Source organism: Ranitomeya imitator, chromosome 10 (assembly GCF_032444005.1).
Source record: "Ranitomeya imitator isolate aRanImi1 chromosome 10, aRanImi1.pri, whole genome shotgun sequence".
Taxonomy (NCBI): Eukaryota; Metazoa; Chordata; class Amphibia; order Anura; family Dendrobatidae; genus Ranitomeya; species Ranitomeya imitator.
This window is the reverse complement of record NC_091291.1, coordinates 73,612,873-73,632,793: the sequence shown is the minus strand read 5'-3', so window position 1 is coordinate 73,632,793 and position 19,921 is coordinate 73,612,873. Positions and strand designations below refer to the sequence as shown.

General features: G+C 41.1%; 1 protein-coding gene across 2 annotated transcripts in view; it reads right to left on the bottom strand.

Moving 5' to 3' along the window:
- The window catches only part of ABCG4 (ATP binding cassette subfamily G member 4), a 99,249-nt gene that overhangs the window by 3,704 nt on the left and 75,624 nt on the right, over nt 1–19,921 (bottom strand). For both annotated transcript variants that reach the window (XM_069741065.1, XM_069741066.1), the window contains 5 exons: nt 18,600–18,704; nt 17,328–17,496; nt 14,292–14,392; nt 10,929–11,087; nt 9,882–10,000 (listed from right to left, as the gene is read on the bottom strand). In XM_069741065.1, coding sequence (XP_069597166.1) covers nt 9,882–10,000; nt 10,929–11,087; nt 14,292–14,392; nt 17,328–17,496; nt 18,600–18,704 — 653 coding nt within the window. The remainder of the gene's footprint in view (nt 1–9,881; nt 10,001–10,928; nt 11,088–14,291; nt 14,393–17,327; nt 17,497–18,599; nt 18,705–19,921) is intronic.

Sequence of the window (19,921 nt, the reverse complement as noted above, 5' to 3'; positions counted from 1 at the left end):
AATTATATAAGTGTAGCATCGCTATGATCGTACTGACCCAAAGACTTACAAATTTACCATAGGGTGAACGGCATTAAAAAAACAAAAAAAAACAGCAATTATTGAATTGCTATTTTTGGTTCATTCTGTCTCCCAAAAATCGGAATTGAAAGCAATCAAAAAATGTTTTGTCCCCGAAAATGGTACAAATAAAAACGTCATCTTGACCCCCAAAAAACAACCCCTCACATGACTATTGCAAGGCATATCTAAAAAGTATAGCTCTCAAAATATGCTGATGAAAAACACTTGTTTTGCAAAAAAAAATTGTCTTTTAAATAAATCTGGTATTGCCGTAATTGCACCAACCCTAAGAATAAAGTTGTCTAATCGCTTATACCGCATGAGGAACGGTATAAAAAAATAAATAGAACAAGTTCTTAACCTGCTGTTGATTTGTTCATTCTGCCTCGCAAAGATCATAGAAAGGCTCGGCTCACATTTATCCTGCGCTCTTCACTGAGCACTTGCACCAAGGTTCTGTGTAATTCTCTGAAATACGTGATTCACATGGAACAGTTGGCTGAAGATGCCCTATAATGAGGCAGGTGGAGACACTGAGGATGCCATCTGGCCTATGATCTGGCGATGGCTGTCTTTTTAAGCATGCATAAAAGCACAGTCTGCAAACAGCAGTTTTGTGCACCTCTGAAAAGATTGACAATGCTGAACAGAGGCCATACAGAGTCCAAAGTAATGCTGCTCCTTCGTAGTGAATGGATCCCTCGGGTTTAATTTGAATTGCATCATTCGGAGATTTAGATGAAAAACCCAATGGAAGTGCTCAGCATAGAGTGCAGGATAAATGTTATCCAAAATGTTATGCAAAATGTTCCCTACTCAATCTACAAAAAAAACCTCCGCCTAGGTCAGTGATCTGTCAATGGAAATATAGGGGGTGTCACGATGTGACACGATCCAATGGGGGTCGGTCAGCGGATGGCGCAACACATAATGGGATGGAAATGGGGAGAGGAAGGCCTTACTGATAGGGAAAGGGAGGATGGTCACCACCTGAGCTCAAACCTGAGCCTGTACCTGCACTCTCCTAACGCCCTAAGTGGGTTCTTCCTCCCATCGCCATCAGGAACCTCGTCCCTCGCTCTCACCTAGTACTGCCCTGGCTAGTGCACTGGCCGGCAAGGGGCACTAGCTTCACCACTGCAGATAATACAGGGGACAGTAACAAACATGAAAGGGACGGGGTAAAAACACAGCTTAGCTTCAACTTCCTCTGCTGCAGCGCACCACACAGAAAAATAAAGGCACCAGGATCATGAGCTCACAAAACCAGCTGATACACCACAGCAGCCAGCGAGCTCCTTCCTCCAGGCTTGGTCACTGTAGATTGCTCTATCGCCGACAGTCAGCTGATGCATCAGGTGACCATTTAAAGAATGGTGAGAGTGGTCACCACTCACATCAGCTGACCTAGCTACACTGCATTTACAGCTCATTGCCAGTGGGGGAAAACGGATATTACCCCTGCTGGTCCTGAAAGGAAAAAGCTATATTTAAAACAGAGTGAAACCAGAGCTGCCACGAATCCAAACATGATTCGTGACAGGGGCTTCCATGTTACTGGTAGCATAAACGCTCTGTAAAATTCCCTCCAGAGTCTCACAGTGTGGCTAAGCAGTACTGTACAATCACATGTAAGCAGTACTGTACAACCACAAATGGAGTAATGCCATGTTCAGCAGAAATTGTGTAACACATTTTGGTGCCATTTTCCCATGTGAAAATGTAAAATTGGGAGTTAAATTAAATTTTTTTTGTGGCAAAAAAGTTATTTTTCTTCACTGCCCAATGGCATAAAATTCTGAGACACACCTGTCTTGTCAGTATGATCTCCGCACTATTAGATTAATTCATTGAGAGATATAGTTTGTAAAACTGGGTCACTTATAGAGAGGGTCTGGCATCTCAGGGGCTCTGCCAATGTGACATGGCACCTGCAAACTATTACAGCAAAATGTGAACTATAATATGACGATTTTTCCTTTCTGGGCTTCCCCTGTACATCAAAAGTAGTTTTGACCACATATGTGGTATTAGCGTACTTGAGATAAATTGTGTAACAAATTGTACAGTTCATTTTCTCCTATAATCCTTTATGAAAATTGAAAACTTGGGGCCAAAGCAACATTTTAGTGGGAAAAATTGTATTTTTCCTATGACTCAGCCCAATGTTATTCAATTCTGTGAATCACCCGAATGTTAAAAATGCCCATTACACCCCTATTTGAATTCCTCAAGAAGTGTAGTTTTGAAAATAAGGTAATTTGTGCTGGTTTTTGCTGTTTTGGGCATTTCAGGGGGTCTTCAAATGTGACATGGCATCAGCAATCTTTTCCAGACAAAATTGAGCTCCAGAATTCAATTGGCGCTTCTTCTCTTCAGAGCCCTGCTGTGTGCCCAAACAGTAGTTTTCCACTACATATGAGGTATTGGTGTACCCAGAAGAAATCACACAACAGATTTAGGGGTCCAATTTCTTCTGTAACCCTTCTGAGAAGGAAAAATTGGGGGCTAAAGTAACATTTTTGCCAGAAAATTTAATTTTTACATTTTCATGCCTCAACGTTATAAAAATCTGTGAAGCACCTGTGGGTTCAAAGTCCTCACCACACCTCTAGATAAGTTCCTTGTAGGGTGTAGTTTCCAAAATGGGGTCACTCGTGGGGGGGTTTCCACTGTTTAGGAACATCAGGGGTTCTGTAAATGTGACATGACGACGGCTATGTATTCCAGCCATTTTTGTGCTCCAAAAATCAAATGGTGCGCCTACTTCTCTTCCAAATAAAAACAGTAGCTTTCCACCACTTATGGGGTATCGCGTGTACTCACGAGAAACTGCACAACAAATTTTGGGGTCCACTTTTTGCTGTTACCCTTTTGAAAATACAAAATTTGGGGCAAAAGTTACATTTTTGTGAGAACAAGTAAAATTTCCATTTTTTTCTTCCCACATTGATTTACAGGACATCTGTCAGGTCATTGGTATGTAGCATCCTAATACTATCCAAAATAGGGCTTGGGAAGCTCTTTCAGGATATGTAATTTTGATTTCCCTACGTGGCACCCTTGTGCTGCTGTAAACCTGGACAGATTTATAGTCTCACGACGGCAAGTCAAGCATATGTAAATGCATAGTCACCCCTTCCCCAGCCCATAATCTCGCCTACCTCTCTGCCAGTCTGAGTGGTATTGTTTTTAAAATGGTGTCACTTTTGGGTATTTTCTGTCACATGGGCTCCTCAAAGCCACTTCAAATGTGATGTGGTTCCTAAAAAATTGGTTTTATAAATTTTGTTAAAAAAATAGAAAATTAAATAGAAAAAAAATAGAAATTAATGATTAAACCTTCTAACTTCCTAACAAAAAAAAATGTTAAAAAATTATGCTGATGTGAAGTACACATGCAGTATATGTCATATATTAATTATTTTATGTGATATAACTCTCTGGTTTAAAGGCATAAATATTGAAAGTTTAAAAATTGCTAAATTTTAACTGTTTTGTAACATTTTCCATACTTTCATAAATAAACGCATATAATAATAATAATAATTTTTATTTATATAGCGCCAACATATTCCGCAGCGCTTTACAAATTATAGAGGGGACTTGTACAGACAATAGACATTACAGCATAACAGAAATACAGTTCAAAACAGATACCAGGAGGAGTGAGGGCCCTGCTCGCAAGCTTACAAACTATGGGGAAAAGGGGAGACACGAGAGGTGGATGGTAACAATTGCTTTAGTTATTCGGACCAGCTATAGTGTAAGGCTCAGGTGTTCATGTAAAGCTGCATGAACCAGTATGTAGCAGTACAGACACAGAGGGCTAATACTGCATAAAGTGTATGAGAACATGATGCGAGGAACCTTTTTTTTTTTTTTTTTATTATAAAAAGGCCACACAGGGATCGTTAGGTTAATGCATTGAGGCGGTAGGCCAGTCTGAACAAATGAGTTTTTAGGGTACGCTTAAAACTGTGGGGATTGGGGATTAATCGTATTAACCTAGGTAGTGCATTCCAAAGAATCGGCGCAGCACGTGTAAAGTCTTGGAGACGGGAGTGGGAGGTTCTGATTATTGAGGATGCTAATCTGAGGTCATTAGCGGAGCGGAGGGCACGGGTAGGGTGGTAGACTGATACCAGGGAGGAGATGTAGGGTGGTGCTGAGCCATGGAGTGCTTTGTGGATGAGGGTAGTAGTTTTGTACTGGATTCTGGAGTGGATGGGTAGCCAGTGTAATGACTGGCACAAGGTAGAGGCATCGGTGTAACGGTTGGTGAGGAATATGATCCTGGCTGCAGCATTCAGGACAGATTGGAGCGGGGAGAGTTTTGCAAGAGGGAGGCCGATTAGTAGAGAGTTACAATAGTCCAGACGAGAATGAATAAGTGAAACAGTCAGAGTTTTTGCAGAGTCGAAAGTAAGAAAAGGGCGAATTCTAGAAATGTTTTTGAGATGCAGGTAAGAAGAGCGAGCCAGTGATCGGATGTAGGGGGTGAATGAAAGGTCAGAATCAAGGATGACGCCAAGGCAGCGGGCATGTTGCTTTGGAGTAATGGTGGAACCGCACACGGAGATGGTAATGTCAGGCAAAGGTAGGTTAGTAGAGGGAGAGAACACGAGGAGTTCAGTTTTTGACAGGTTTAGTTTCAGATAGAGGGAGGACATGATGTTAGAGACAGCGGTAAGACAATCACTGGTGTTTTCTAAAAAGGTCGGTGTGATATCAGGAGCAGAAGTGTATAATTGGGTGTTGTCAGCATAGAGATGGTACTGGAAACCAAATCTACTGATTGTTTGTCCAATAGGGGCAGTACACAACGAGAAGAGTAGGGGGCCTAGGACTGATCCTTGAGGAACCCCAACAGTAAGGGGAAGGTGAGAGGAGGAGGAACCAGCAAAACATACAGTGAAGGATCGGTCAGAGAGATAGGAGGAGAACCAGGAGAGAACGGTGTCCTTGAGGCCGATGGAGCGGAGCATAGTGAGGAGGAGCTGATGATCCACAGTGTCGAATGCTGCAGAGAGATCCAAGAGAATTAGCATGGAGTAGTGACCATTAGATTTAGCTGTTAGTAGGTCATTAGAGACTTTAATGAGGGCAGTTTCAGTAGAGTGTAAAGAGCGGAAGCCAGATTGAAGAGGGTCGAGAAGAGAGTTATCTGAGAGATAGCGGGTAAGACGGGAGTGGACCAGGCGTTCGAGGAGTTTAGAGATGAAGGGAAGATTAGAGACAGGTCTATAATTAGCGGCACAGTTTTGATCGAGGGATGGTTTTTTAAGTAATGGATGTATGATGGCATGCTTAAATGAGGAGGGAAAAATACCGGAAGTGAGGGAAAGGTTGAATATTTTTGTTAGGTGAGAGGTGACAGCCGGGGAAAGGGACTGGAGGAGATGTGACGGAATGGGGTCACTGGTGCAAGTGGTCGGGCGAGAAGATGCAAGGAGCCTGCTTACTTCTTCTTCTGTAACTGCTTCAAAGTCAGAGAGTGAACTAGATGCAGTGGGGGAGGGAGGACAGTGCATGGTATGAAGAGATTGGGAGATGATTTCCTGTCGAATGTGGTCAATTTTTTCTTTGAAGTAATTGGCCAGATCGTCAGCACGGAGATCCGTGGTTGGGGCCTGCTCTCTTGGGTTGAGTAGGGACTGGAACGTGTCAAAGAGACGTTTAGGGTTATTGGACAGGGAGGTGATGAGGGTGTTGAAGTAGGTTTGTTTGGAGAGGTGAAGGGCAGAATTGTATGTCTTTAGCATGAACTTATAATGGATGAAATCATATCATATCAACCAAAATTTACTATTAACACAAAGTAGATTGTGTCACAAAAAAAAACAGTCTCAAAATCAGTGAGATGCATTGAGGTGTTCCAGAGTTATTACCACAAAGTGACACTGGTCAGAATTGAGAACATTGTCCAGGTCAGGAGGTGAAGGGGTTAATTACAATGGAGAGAGCTGAACACATTCTCCCTTCCCTTCTGGATTGTGAATGAGGAGAAGAGGACCTTAGCCCTCTTGATAAGTGGGAGTTCTAAAAATAAAAGTAGCACCTAATAGCTATTTTTGGCATACTCTTTCGATAAGCCCTCGGAGCAGGGCCAGCATCAGCGCCCGGTGCACCCGGGCAAGTTCCAGGGCCGTGAGCAGGTGGGGAGTGCCCACTCACCTTCGGGGACACCGGCGTGCTATGGGGGCCTGGTGCCTGTGTTGGCGCTCACGGGTGGGGCCCCTTCCGCTTGCTCAGGGACCTGGTACTTGCGATACCTCTCCACGTTCCTCTGCTGCAGCATCTTCCGAGTCTTTCGACTGTGATGTCTCAGGTCAGAGGTCGCGATGATGTGACTAGTGTGCCCTCTCTGCCTGAACAGTCAGTGCAGAGAGCCCAAAGACAGCGAAAATGAGAAGTCCGGAGCTGAGCAGTGGCCAGCGAGGAGAGGTGAGTATTTCATTTTGTATTTATTTTTCAATGTTTGGAGGAATATATGGGGTTCATCATATGGGGCCTATCATATATGGAGCATCTTATGGAACCCATTATATATGGGGCATTATATGGGGCACATTATATATGGAGTACTGTATCTTATGGCGACCATTATAAATGGAGCATTATATGGTGTCCATTATATAAGGAGCATCATATGGGGCCCATCATACACTGTTTGGAGCGTTATATGGGGCCTATTCTGTATGGAGCAATATATGGGGCCTATCAAACTGTATGGACCACTATATGGGGCCTATTTTGTATGGAGTATTATATGGGGCCCAATTTATATGGAGCATTATGTGGGGCCCATTCTGTATGGAGCAATATATGGGACCCATCATAAATTGTATGGAGCATCATATAGGGCTCATTATGTATGGGGCAACATATGGGGTCATTATACTGTATTGAGCATTATATGGGGTTATTATACTGTTTGGAGCATTATGTGGGCTCACTTTACTGTATGGAGCAATATATGGGGCTCATTCTTTATGGAGCATTATATGGGCCCACTATACTGTATGGAGCATTACAGTATATGGTGCTCATTATACTGTATGGTGCAATATATGGGGCTTGTTATACTGTATGGTGCAATATGTGGGGCCACTATAATGTATGGAGCATTATATGGTGCTCATTATACTGTATGGTGCAATATATGGGGCTTGTTATACTGTATGGAGCAATATAAGGGGCTCATTATACTGTATGGTGCAATATATGGGGCCACTATACTCTATGGAGCATTATATGGTGCTCATTATACTGTATGGTGCAATATATGGGGCTTGTTATACTGTATGGAGCAATATAAGGGGCTCATTATACTGTATGTATTCTGTATGGAGCACCATGTGGCCGTAATACTGTATGGAGGACTATACTGTCCGGTTTTACAGCAGACATCACTCATGTAATGTAAGCGGTAAGTGAAATCTTTGGCAATGTACTATATCTATATTTCCTTCCATATCTGTGCATTATGAATTGTGGTATGTGTTAAAGGGACCCATTGAGTCTCTTTCACCCGGGACCCAAGAAAACCTCGGGCCGGCCCTGCCTCCCAAGGTACTAACAATAAATACCCAAGTTTTATTGTGATCCCATAGCACATCACATTGAACATGGCTTCAGGATGTAAGGCCTTCATATGTCAGGCAAAAAAACATCATAGCATTATAGGTTTACCCCTTAGTGACCGGGCCAAATTTTTGGAATCTGACTAGTGTCATTTTGTGTGGTAATAACTCTCGAGCACGTCAACAAATCCAAGTGATTTTGAGACTGTTATTTTCATGGCACATTATACTTTATGATAATGATAAATTTAGGTTGATATTTTTTATAAATAAACACAAAACAGATAAAAAATGTGACAATAATGTAAAAAAATGTGCAATTTTCAAACTCTAAATGATTATCCCTTTAATCCAGATAGTCATACCACAGAAAAACATTAATAAATAACATTTCCCTTGTGGCGGCTTTACATCAGCACCATTTGTAAAATGTTCTTTCATTTTGTTTGCATTTTAGGCTGTGTGCACATGTTCCGTATTTTTCACGTTTTCTTTGCGTTTGTTTGCTATAAAACCTCAAAAAAACGCTCACATTTAGCATCCTATTATTAGAATGCAATCCGCAATTTTTGTGCACATGCTGCGTTTTTTTCCGGAGCGGAAACGCATTCAGGAAAAAAACGCAACATGTTCATTAAAGTGCAGAATCGCGGGGATTCCGCACACATAAGAATGCATTGATCCGCTTACTTCCCGCATGGGGCTATATGCCCACGATGCGGGAAGTAAGCGGCTCATGTGCGGATGGTACCCGGGGTGGAGGAGAGGAGACTCTTCTCCAGGCCCTGGGTACCAAAAGCCTGTTAAAAAAAAAAGAATTAAAATAAAAAAATAGTGATATACTTACCTTCCGATGGCCCCCGGAGTTCTCCCGCCTCTCAGCGGTGCACGCGGACCTGGGATGACGTCGCGGTCATGTGACCGTGGCATCACAAAAGGTTCTTCACGCAAAGCATCCCTGGGAACGGAAGCCGCCGCGTGCACCGCTGAGAGGAAGGACTCCGGGGGCCATCGGAAGGTGAGAATAACTATTTTTTATTTTTTTTATCATTTTTAACATTAGATCTTTTACTGTTGTTGCTGCATAGGCTGCATCAATAGTAAAAAAGTTGGTCACAATTGTCAAACACTATGTTTGGCAAGTGTGACCAACCTGTCAATCAGTTTTCCAAGCGATGCTACAGATCGCTAGAAAGACGCTAGCATTCTGCAAGCTAATTACGCTTGTAAAACGCTAGTGTTTAGCGGGAAAGCGCATGCCAATTCCTTATGTGTGTTTCCCGCGGCAGATTTGCTCTACAGAGAGTTGTGGGCATGCTCTGTCACTATGCAGGAGGAGAGGAGCTGCTCAGCTGTCCCCAACACTGTTTATCTGACTGATTGCAGAGCTCAGGATGACCGCCATATATACTTTGTAAGCCCTACCCAAAGTTACCAAGAAGCAAATTAAAAAGAGGAGCGGACATTCCCGACCCCTGTGATACCGGTCATACATCCGTGGTGACTGCCCAAAGAAATGCTACGTGATTAGGAGTTTAGTTTCCTGCTAAGGACCTGGACAGGAGAACTGCTGTGCAGAAGAAATACTGCATGCTCTGTTTTACTACACTGATGTAATGATCAGCTATTTATCTCTGATAAGTGATACATTCGATTTTTGCTGTCAAATTGAATCTGTCAGCTGCAAGCATGTAATCTGAGAGCAGCATGATGTAGAGGCAGAGACGCAGATTCCAGCGATGTATCACTTACTGGGCTGCTTTGTGCAATTCTGATAGAATCCCTGTTTTCTTTGCTGTAGATGTAGCAGTGATTACAATGCTGAACTGTTGTAAAACCTCATCCACACCCAGACTGGCAGATTCCTGTGAACACCGTGCATTGTCAGCAAGCTGCCAATCAGTGGTGGGGAGGGGTTACACAGATTAGCCTGACTGTCCTACACATGAGCCCTAGTCCTGCAGTGATAATCTCCTGCTGACAAAACACTAATTATATTGAAAGTACAATACACAGCATAATAAGTGACACATCCCTGGAATTAGGGTCTTTTGAGCCATATTGTGCTTCCCTCAGATTAAATATCAAAAACCTGCTGACAAATTCCTTTTATATTTAATATGTAAGAAAAAAACATTACATTACACCCAGCAATCACACACAGGGCTATATATTTTCCTTTTGCTCTGATTATGTCATTTGGTTGGATTTTTCACATTTTTCCAATCTGACCTGACATATGAGATGTAAGAACTCCATTGCAGATATGTTGGAATGGTTTTAAAGCTGACAAAGAACCCTGAGAATAGTAACACTGGTATTGCCGTAACTGGGCCCACGAAGGTTGCAACCTGGGAAGAAAAGACATCATTAGAAGCTGCGTTAGTCAATGAAGTAGAAAATAATGCAGCAGAACAGTTTTTTGATTGGAACTTAACCTTACATGGATCGTTTTAGGTGATTAATTTGTTAAATATATTCATACAAGGGGGAAGATCATAAGGATGTTGGAAACCATGATTTTCTTGGTTTGGCCTCCTCATTCTTCCTCTCCCCCTTTCCTTGTCCCTAGCTTCCTTATCACACTTCTGTGCTGTTCATGCCCCCACAGATATTCCTTATAGATAAATGGCCATAACTGTTATTGAATGGAACAGCAGACATTACAGGCCATATTGTCACTGCTGCTTCACATTCAGACTTATTAAAGAACCCCCTGACGTCATTAACGCCATATTCCCCCGCCACAGATAAATCGGAGACAAACCGAGCCCCTCTAGTCTGGAAGACGTTTACAATATATATCATTAGACCAAAGTGTAAAAAGTCCATTTTATTACACTCTGAGGTTCTATATAGAATTGTGGATGAGCGGGTCTAACAGTGTGGTGGGTCAGACTTCAGAAGAAGAAGACATCCTGAGGTGGAAGGTTGACGTCAGGGTGAAGGGCTGGCGAAAGTGACATATTATAAGAAAACTATAGAGAGAAAAACGTAAAAATACAAAATTAAGGCAACATGCACAATAGTAGATGAGGAGTTGGACAAATAGCTGTACATTCATTGCTTTTAGGAAGTTAATAATTATCAAAGAATTATTGATGTAAATACTTTTGTGATTTTGGGGCACAAAAATATATATATCTACAACCTTTTTCTGGCTAACATTGTACCACAATATAATTTTTTATTGTGCATCAAAGAACTATTAAAAAGTACATAATATAGATATATTACTCTAGAAAAAGAAATACAGTGCTATACAAGACGTGGACTTACTTGTAAGGAGTTGGAAGCTGCACCAATTAGGAGCCCCAAGGATTGTGCAACAAGAGCAGTGGAAGTAGCAAGGGCAGAAAAAAGGAGGAAACGCACAGCCTCGGGGGGCTGACCCGTCATCCAGTATACAATGCTGCAGTATGCGATAGGACACACCACCTGGAGAAACGCAGAAATCAAACACTGATCCCAGAAAAACCTTAAATGTTCAATAAGTATAGACTACAGGTCGAATTCAGATTCCACAAAGAGGAATTTCCACATTCTAATTCATTCAAAAAAAGTTTGTAGGAAACTTAAAATATTGCTGACACTATTAAGTAAGTATAACACCATGTGATATCGTTGTTATACCCCAGAGATACAGAAATTACATTTTATTTCTTAATAGAATAAACAAAATAACAATTATTTGAAAGTCAAAGTTGAGCAGTGACTGGATACATTGTCCTCCCAATAGTTTATAAGTTAAGTGTATTTATGAGAAGAGCGCTGACTCCGACCTCCAGGCGCCTCACTCACCTGTCAGGGAAGTGTTTTACAGGCCGCTGTATAGATGAAGCTAAAAATATATATATATACACACATACAGGGACAGGGAGCACTTCCCTTATAGAAACATCAGGCTCAAAGCCAAGGGTGTCAGACCATTTTGTCTAGTATAATCAACATGATCTATTATGGTAAGGTGCCACAAAGATAAGAAGTGATAAGAGAAGGTTTAGGATAAAAATATATAGATTTATTTAATTAGCGACAATTTATAAAACCAGTTTAAAAAGACAGGGCAGAGAGAAGCCTCCAATAGTGGGGAAGAAGGCAGCAAGTAGATAGCACAGGAAGATGCACTGTCACCAGGTGGAGGGTGGGATGGGGACAGTAAATGATGAATTGAGAGGAGGGGACAACAAATGATGATGAATTGGGGTGGGGCAGTAAATAATGATAAATTGTAGGTGGGGGAGAGTAAATGATGCATTGAATGTGGGGGAGAGAAGTTGCTAATGTATTAGAGGGTGGGTGTGGGAGAGAGGGGATACATAATGAATTGGGGCAGAAGGGACATGTAAATATAATGAATCAGGGAACGGGAGATACATAGTGGGGGGCGTTGAAGATATAGTGACTGGTATTGAATTGATCACTGGTGATCCTTGTAATACCTGTACACTATATACAGAGCTCCTGTGTATGTCACTGGTGATCCCTGTATTACCTGTACACTGACACTATATACAGATCTCCTGTGTATAATGTCACTAGTAATACCTTTATTACCTGTACACTATATACAGAGCGAGTGTGTATAATGTCACTGGTGATCACTGTATTACCTGTACACTGACACTATATACAAAGCTCCTGTGTATAATGTCACTGGTGATCCCTGCATTACCTGTACACTGACACTATATATAGAACTCTTGTGTATAATGTCACTGGTAATCCCTGTGTTACCTGTACACTATATACAGAGCTAGTGTGTATAATGTCACTGGTGATCACTGTATTACCTGTACACTATATATAGAGATCCTGTGTATAATGTCACTCGTGATCCCTGTATTACCTGTACACTGTATACAGAGCTCCTGTGTATAATGTCACTGGTGATCCCTGTATTACCTGTACACTGACACTAAATACAGATCTCCTGTGTATAATGTCCCTGGTGATCACTGTATTACATTTACACTGACAGTATATACAGAGCTCCTGTGTATAATGTCACTGGTGATCACTGTATTACCTGTACACTATATATGGAGCTCCTGTGTATAATGTCACTGGTGATCCCTGTATTACCTGTACACTGTATACAGAGCTCCTGTGTATAATGTCACTGGTGATCCCTGTATTACCTGTACACTGACACTAAATACAGATCTCCTGTGTATAATGTCCCTGGTGATCACTGTACTGTATAGTGTACTCTGTACACTATATACAGAGTTCTTCTTTATAATGTAACTGGTGATCCCTGTATTACCTGTACACTATATATAGAGCTCCTGTGCATAATGTCACTGGTGATCCCTGTATTACCTGTACACTATATATAGAGCTCCTGTGTATAATGTCACTGGTGATCCCTGTATTACCTGTACACTATATATAGAGCTCCTGTGCATAATGTCACTGGTGATCCCTGTATTACCTGTACACTGTATACAGAGCTCATGTGTATAATGTCACTGGTGATCCCTGTATTACCTGTACACTATATACAGAGCTCCTGTGTATAATGTCACTGGTGATCCCTGTATTACCTTTACACTGACAGTATATACAGAGCTCCTGTGTATAATGTCATCAGTGATCACTGTATTTCCTGTACACTGACAGTATATACAGATCTCCTGTTTATAATTGCACTTCGTAATGTGTTTTTTTTTTATTAATGATCAGTATTGTGGTATTTGGTCACTATGTGGTGGTAATATGTGATCTGGTTATAGTGTAGCAGTATTTGCTCCTTGTATGTTGTATTATTCGGTCACTATGTGGTGGTAATATGTGGTCTGGTCACGGCGTGACGGTATTTGTCCCTTGTATGTGGTAATATTGGTCATTTAAAAAAATGGATGTGACTCATTCCCTTAAAGAAAAATAAATAAAAATATACCTAAAAGGTGTATTATATATTTTAAGAAATGTTTATAGGTTAGAGTGGAGCACAGTTGGGTAGCTGCCAAAAGAGTCTACCTTGTCGTGGAAGCTTAAAAAAATATTATGACCAAAACAAAAGCTGCTGGCTATATACGAGAACTGGAGTTCGATGAGAACTGTTAATGAGTGATTTGTGAGAACGGGATGCAGAAGAGGAGTTTTTCCAAGAGTGGGCGGTGAGACTGTGGAATGTTCAAGGGGTGGAGGCAGAGCTGGGGTGGAGCCTGGGCAAAGTCTCAAGGGGGTCGAAAGTTTTGCCAGTATGGGACCCTGAAATTCCTAGTGGCAGCCCTGCCTGTATGGGTATCATTGGTGCAATAGGTCTTTGTAGTGGTAGCGTACTACTGTCCCTTACTGTGGATCCGAACTTCTTTCTTCAACTTTTATTTTCCTACTTCTGTTAATGGTTTTTCTTACATATTTAAAAGAGTGACCAGAAGTGTCACTAAAGAAGATTTATCAAGACCATGCTGTTTTACTCCCCCAGATTACAATCATGCATCTGCCCTTGTTCACAGATACAGCACAGGTTTTAGCCTTCGGAGAAATCCACCGGATCACTGGTCCGTCCTTTTGTTTCTCTATTTGCTTGTTACAGCTTAGGGATCCTAATAATAAAATCTCACTAAGACTTCATTTGTTTGAAACATTTATAGAACGCACTGAATATTGGGGTCTTTAGAGACTCTTTACCTGAAAAGGGACATCTGCCATGGTCTTCGCTAGGTAATATGACTTTAGGCTGTACCAGTAGTTTAGATGTTCTCTGAGAAAGACAGACATCTCCAAAGGAACTATGGGTAAATATTAAACAGGTTTATAATAGAGGACGAATAATAGAAAATAAAAAAATAATAAACACATAAGTAGAATAGAATAACCAAAAATAGGAAGATAGTGAGAGACAGATGTATAAAAAAAGAAATGAACCAATGTACAAAAGCTAAAACCAAGAAAATAAGGGTCAATAACAGGAGGAATGTTTAATTGTAAATGTGAAATAGTAAAATAAGAGAAAAAAAAAGTATGAACAAAAAGATGTCCAAAAAGCTTGTCATAGACACAAGAGAAAAGTCTGCTGGCTCACGGACGAGATTTTAAGTGATATAATACAGTAATGTGCTTCCAGTTATAAACAGCTTTGCAGAAATCAAAACTTAATATAGAAAAACTCATTAGCCTACGTTCACACTAGCGTTGTGCGCCGCTGCGTCGGCGACGCGACGCACAACGCACCGAAAAACGCGTGCAAACGCACGCAAAAACGCTGCGTTTTTCGACGCGTGCGTCGTTTTTTGACGAAAATCGGACGCAAGAAAAATGCAACTTGTTGCGTTTTCTTGGTCCGACGCTAGCGTCAAAAAAGACGCACGTGACGGAAAACGCAACAAGCAAAAACGCATGCGTCCCCCATGTTAAACATAGGGGCGCATGACGCGTGCGTCGCCGCTGCGTCGCCCGACGCTAGCGCGACGCACACTAGCCGAACGCTAGTGTGAACGTAGCTTTACTTAGTAATGGAACCTCTTTGAGATGAATGAAAGAAAGAAACTGTTTCTCCACTTATCGGACTATTCTCCCTCCTGATCACATGGTCCAAATTCACTAGTGAAATCTATACACATGAGGTTGAGTGGAGCTGGAGATTTTCAACTTTACTGAGAGATCATGCTACATCTGCGTCCTATACAAATCTATAAAGAATGGAGGAGAGAGGCTCTTACACACAGATGGTGCTGCTGCATCTAGCTAGCAAGGGATCCACGGTCTCAGGCCACTGCACAATTACCCACTCCTGCTGTATAACATTCTCCACGTGAGAGATAAGGATAGGAAAGCAGGACCTCCTCTTCTGTCTGTAAGGCTATGTTCACACCAGGCGTTTTTTCAGCATTTGTTTATACAAATTTTAAGCTGCGTTTTACAGTATCAGCAAAGTCTACGAGATTTCAGAAATATCATGCACACACCTTGTTTTTTTTTGTATTCTGTGTTTTGCATGTTTTTTTGCACAATAGAGCATGTCACTTTTTTTACTTTCATGTCACATTTTTTCAGCATTTTTCACCCACTTAAAGCAATGGGTAGTGAAAAAAGCGCTGCAAAATAGCAAGTATCAGATTTTGCAGCTTTTTTTAATGAAAAAAGCAAGTATAGTAGTATGTGAAACCCATTTTGTTTTTGCAATTTTACCAGGTTTACCATCTTGTCTTGGTCATCTGAGATGGCAGTTTGGATTAGTACAGTTTAAGTATGTGTAAAAAGTAAACATTGGCTGACTAAAGGTGTGAGATTGAACAATACCTGTGGCCAACCAAGGTGTGAGATTGAACAATACCTGTGGCCAACCAAGGTGTGAGATTGAACAATGCCTGTGCAACTCAATGGCAGACCAAAGTGTGAAAGTAAACAGTGTCCTAAAAACTCAATGCCCTGTCAGTGTTTTAGGTAAATTATTCCAGAACAATTCAACTCCCCCAGCTGTTACATTTGTATGTGTTTTTTCATGAACTCAAGTAAGGCAGTATAATCACCAGTGTCTGCACTTTTGTTTCTGAGCAGCAAGTAATTTGACCTCTCAGTGAAGCTGCAAATCATCTCCATCTCTGCCATGTGTGTGAATTTATAGCAAATTATCAGTCAGCAGTCTGGTATCAAATGTGAAGTCTGTTAAGTGTAGAAAAATACCTTTTTTGGAATAAAATACATCACAAAGGTTTTTTCTTACTTTTCTGATTGTAAAAGTTGTTTATAGTTAGAAGAACATTTACTACTTAAGCCGTTCTAGGAATATCTAAACTTTAGGATCAAAAACACGTCCATTACTATATTACTATATTGTGTGAACAGGATTGTTTTGTGGTTGGTTGGGACTTCACACAAAGAAAGAAAACATGCTCTGCTTCTTGCGTATCACACATTTGCGTCAGTTTTTGCCTTCCTTTAATGTATAATGAAAATGGGGGAAATGATGCGGTCAGCATGAAAGGTATATTCAACATGTGGTATAGCTGTGGTTCTTTATGTCAGCTCAGAAAATAATACTTTGGATGAAAATGTCATCTGATGGTAGTTTGGCCAGACTTTTTTCTAATGACTATGGCCAGCTTAAAGGGGTTTTCCCACAAGGAAAATTTATTACCTCTCCACAGGATGCACCCGAGTTCCCCATATAGGCCGGTGTCCCACTTGCAACTGCAATGCGAGAAACTTGTGTGAGTCTCTCACCTCAATTCCCGGCACTGCCGCCGGCAGTTCAGACCGGAGCGTTCAGCTCCCTAGAAATACATGACAGCTGCACACTCCGGTCCCGAGTGCCGGCGGCAGTGCCCGGCATTGAGGCGAGAGACTCGCGCAAGTTTTTAGCATTGTGGTTGCAAGAGGGACACCGGCCTTAGTCTGTGGTTTGGAATGGTTTGTATGGTTAACAGTTAAACTTTATGGGAAATAACCGAGTAATTGCGATCAGACTTTTTCTGTACTTGTAGAAAGTTTTATAATGCAAGATCTTGAGCACCATTCCACACAAAACTCCTCCGAACTTGAGCGCCATTCCACACAAAACTCCTCCTCATCACATGTGCTAGTAAGGAGATATGAGGGACTCAGAACTGCATGGTTAGTGATTGATGGAGGTGATAAATCTTTTGTTCTTTGGAAAACTCCTTTAAAATGTATAACTAGAATATTAATACCAATAAAATCTATTGACTTAATAGTTGCTCTTACAGGTTAATACTGTTGGCATAAGAGCTGCGAACATAAGAAAGAGCATGGAGAAGAACAGGAAGCCTGTGTTATTTAATACTTTGCTGGCATCATCACCAATGTGCAGGTACAGCAGCCCGATCAGAACCCCGATAAACAGGTGAGACATGAAACGCAGGTGAGTCAGGACCTGGGAGGGTGGGAAAGTACAAGCAACATCACATGTAATGCCCCCATACAGAGATAACTCGTTGCCTGTAAGAAGAACAGAACAGGCAGCATCATGTGATACAAAAAGACTCATTGGGAGAAAAACATAGGAAAACGAAAAGAAAAGCTCATGGCCAAGGAAGACAAACAACACAAATCCTGAGGGTACGTGTCCACGTTCAGGATGGCCAGCGGTTTTGACGGAGCTGCAAACTCGCTCTGCCCAAAGCTCCGCCCCCTCTGGAGACGCGATGATGCCGGATGTGTTCATTGCACACATCCGGAATCATCGCACCCCACACATAGGGCCCTGTGTTATAAACGGACATGCTGCGATCTAAAATGACGCGCCACATGTCCGGAATCGCAGGGCCGCCAGATGCGTGTTACCAAGCATAGTGGAGACGGGATTTCATTAAATCCCCTCCACTATGCTGTAACATCTGGACGCTGCGTGTTTGATGCTGCGTCTCTATGCAGCGTCAAACACGCAGCGTTTCCTGAAAGTGGAAACATACCCTGAGGGGCAAAAATAAAGTTTTACATCTATACAAATGAGAACAGGAACCTGGGACAGTAAATACAATACAGTCCAAGTGAGTTTGTGAAAAAACGTCTTACGTCTATCACCACAATTCCCCAAGATATTCAGCATTATGCAAAATTTTACAAGGAAAAATTCTGCAAAGCAAGAATGCTTTCAGACAGAGCAATGTTAATAGTTTACTTTTTAATAATTATTACAATGTAAAATGAATGAACAAAAGAGAAATCTAGTCAAATGAATATTTAGTGAGACCTCGTCTCCAAAAGAGACCCAAAACTTCATTTTCACAATTTTTTTTGAAGGAACTAGAAATGGAGGTTGCTCCAAACATCTCGGAGGAATAACCACAGATCTTCTGTGGATATACTCATTTTGTTAACTGATAACAAATAACCAATTAACACTTCTATTTTTGAACTCATTCTTACTTTGCAGCATTTTCTCCACACTTGAATACAAATTTTGCACAGTACTGTGTATCTCGCCCTCCTTCCCAGTTAAGTTAATATCATACCCATCCTTGTCTTTTAACATACCGTATCTCTCAGGATAGAGAGGAATGTGCGTTTAAAGAGGATGCAAAACTGATTCATGGAGCTTGTTGCAAATGTATGGCTCTCAATGTGGCCAGAGACATCCTGCTGCAAAATAGAAAGGGCTAGTATAAATTGAGAAAAGAGACATGAAGACATTTATAAAAGAAAATTGAATGTACCTAACGCCTCCACACATATGACAGATTTTGAAAATGTTTAACCCCTTTACCCCCAAGGGAGATTTGCACGTTATGGACCTGGCCAATTTTTACAATTCTGACCACTGTCCCTTTATGAGGTTATAACTCTGGAACGCTTCAACGGATCCCGCTGATTCTGACATTGTTTTCTCGAGACATATTGTACTTCATGATAGTGGTAAAATTTCTTTGATGTTACCTGCGTTTATTTGTGAAAAAAAACTGAAATTTGGTGAAAATTTAGAAAATTTCAAACTTTGAATTTTTATGCAAATAAATCACAGAGATATGTCACACAAAATACTTAATAAGCACAATTTTGGAACTAAAAATTTTTTTGTTAGGGAGTTATAAGGGTTAAAAGTTGACCAGCAATTTCTCATTTTTACAACACCATTTTTTTTTAGGGACCACATCTCATTTGAAGTCATTTTGAGGGGTCTATATGATAGAAAATACCCAAGTGTGACACCATTCTAAAAACTGCACCCCTCAAGGTTCTCAAAACCACATTCAAGAAGTTTATTAACCCTTCAGGTGTATCACAGGAATTTTTGGAATGTTTAAATAAAAATGAACATTTAACTTTTTTTCACAAACAATTTACTTCAGCTTCAATTTGTTTTATTTTACCAAGGGTAACAGGAGAAAATGGACCTCAAACATTGTTGTACAATTTGTCCTGAGTACGCCGATACCCGACATGTGGGGGTAAACCACTGTTTGGGCGCATGACAGAGCTCGGAAGCGAAGGAGCGCCATTTGACTTTTAAATGCAAAATTGACTGGAATCGAGATGGGACGCTATGTTGCGTTTGGAGAGCCACTGATGTGCCTAAACATTGAAACCCCCCACAAGTGACACCATTTTGGAAAGTAGACCCCCTAAGGAACTTATCTAGAGGTGTAGTGAGCACTTTGACCCACCAAGTGCTTCACAGAAGTTTATAATGCAGAACCGTAAAAATAAAAAATCCTTTTTTTTCACAAAAATTATCTTTTCGCCCCCAATTTTTTATTTTCCCAAGGGTAAGAGAAGAAATTGGACCCCAAAAGTTGTTGTACAATTTGTCCTGAGTACGCTGATACCCCATATGTGGGTGTAAACCACTGTTTGGGCGC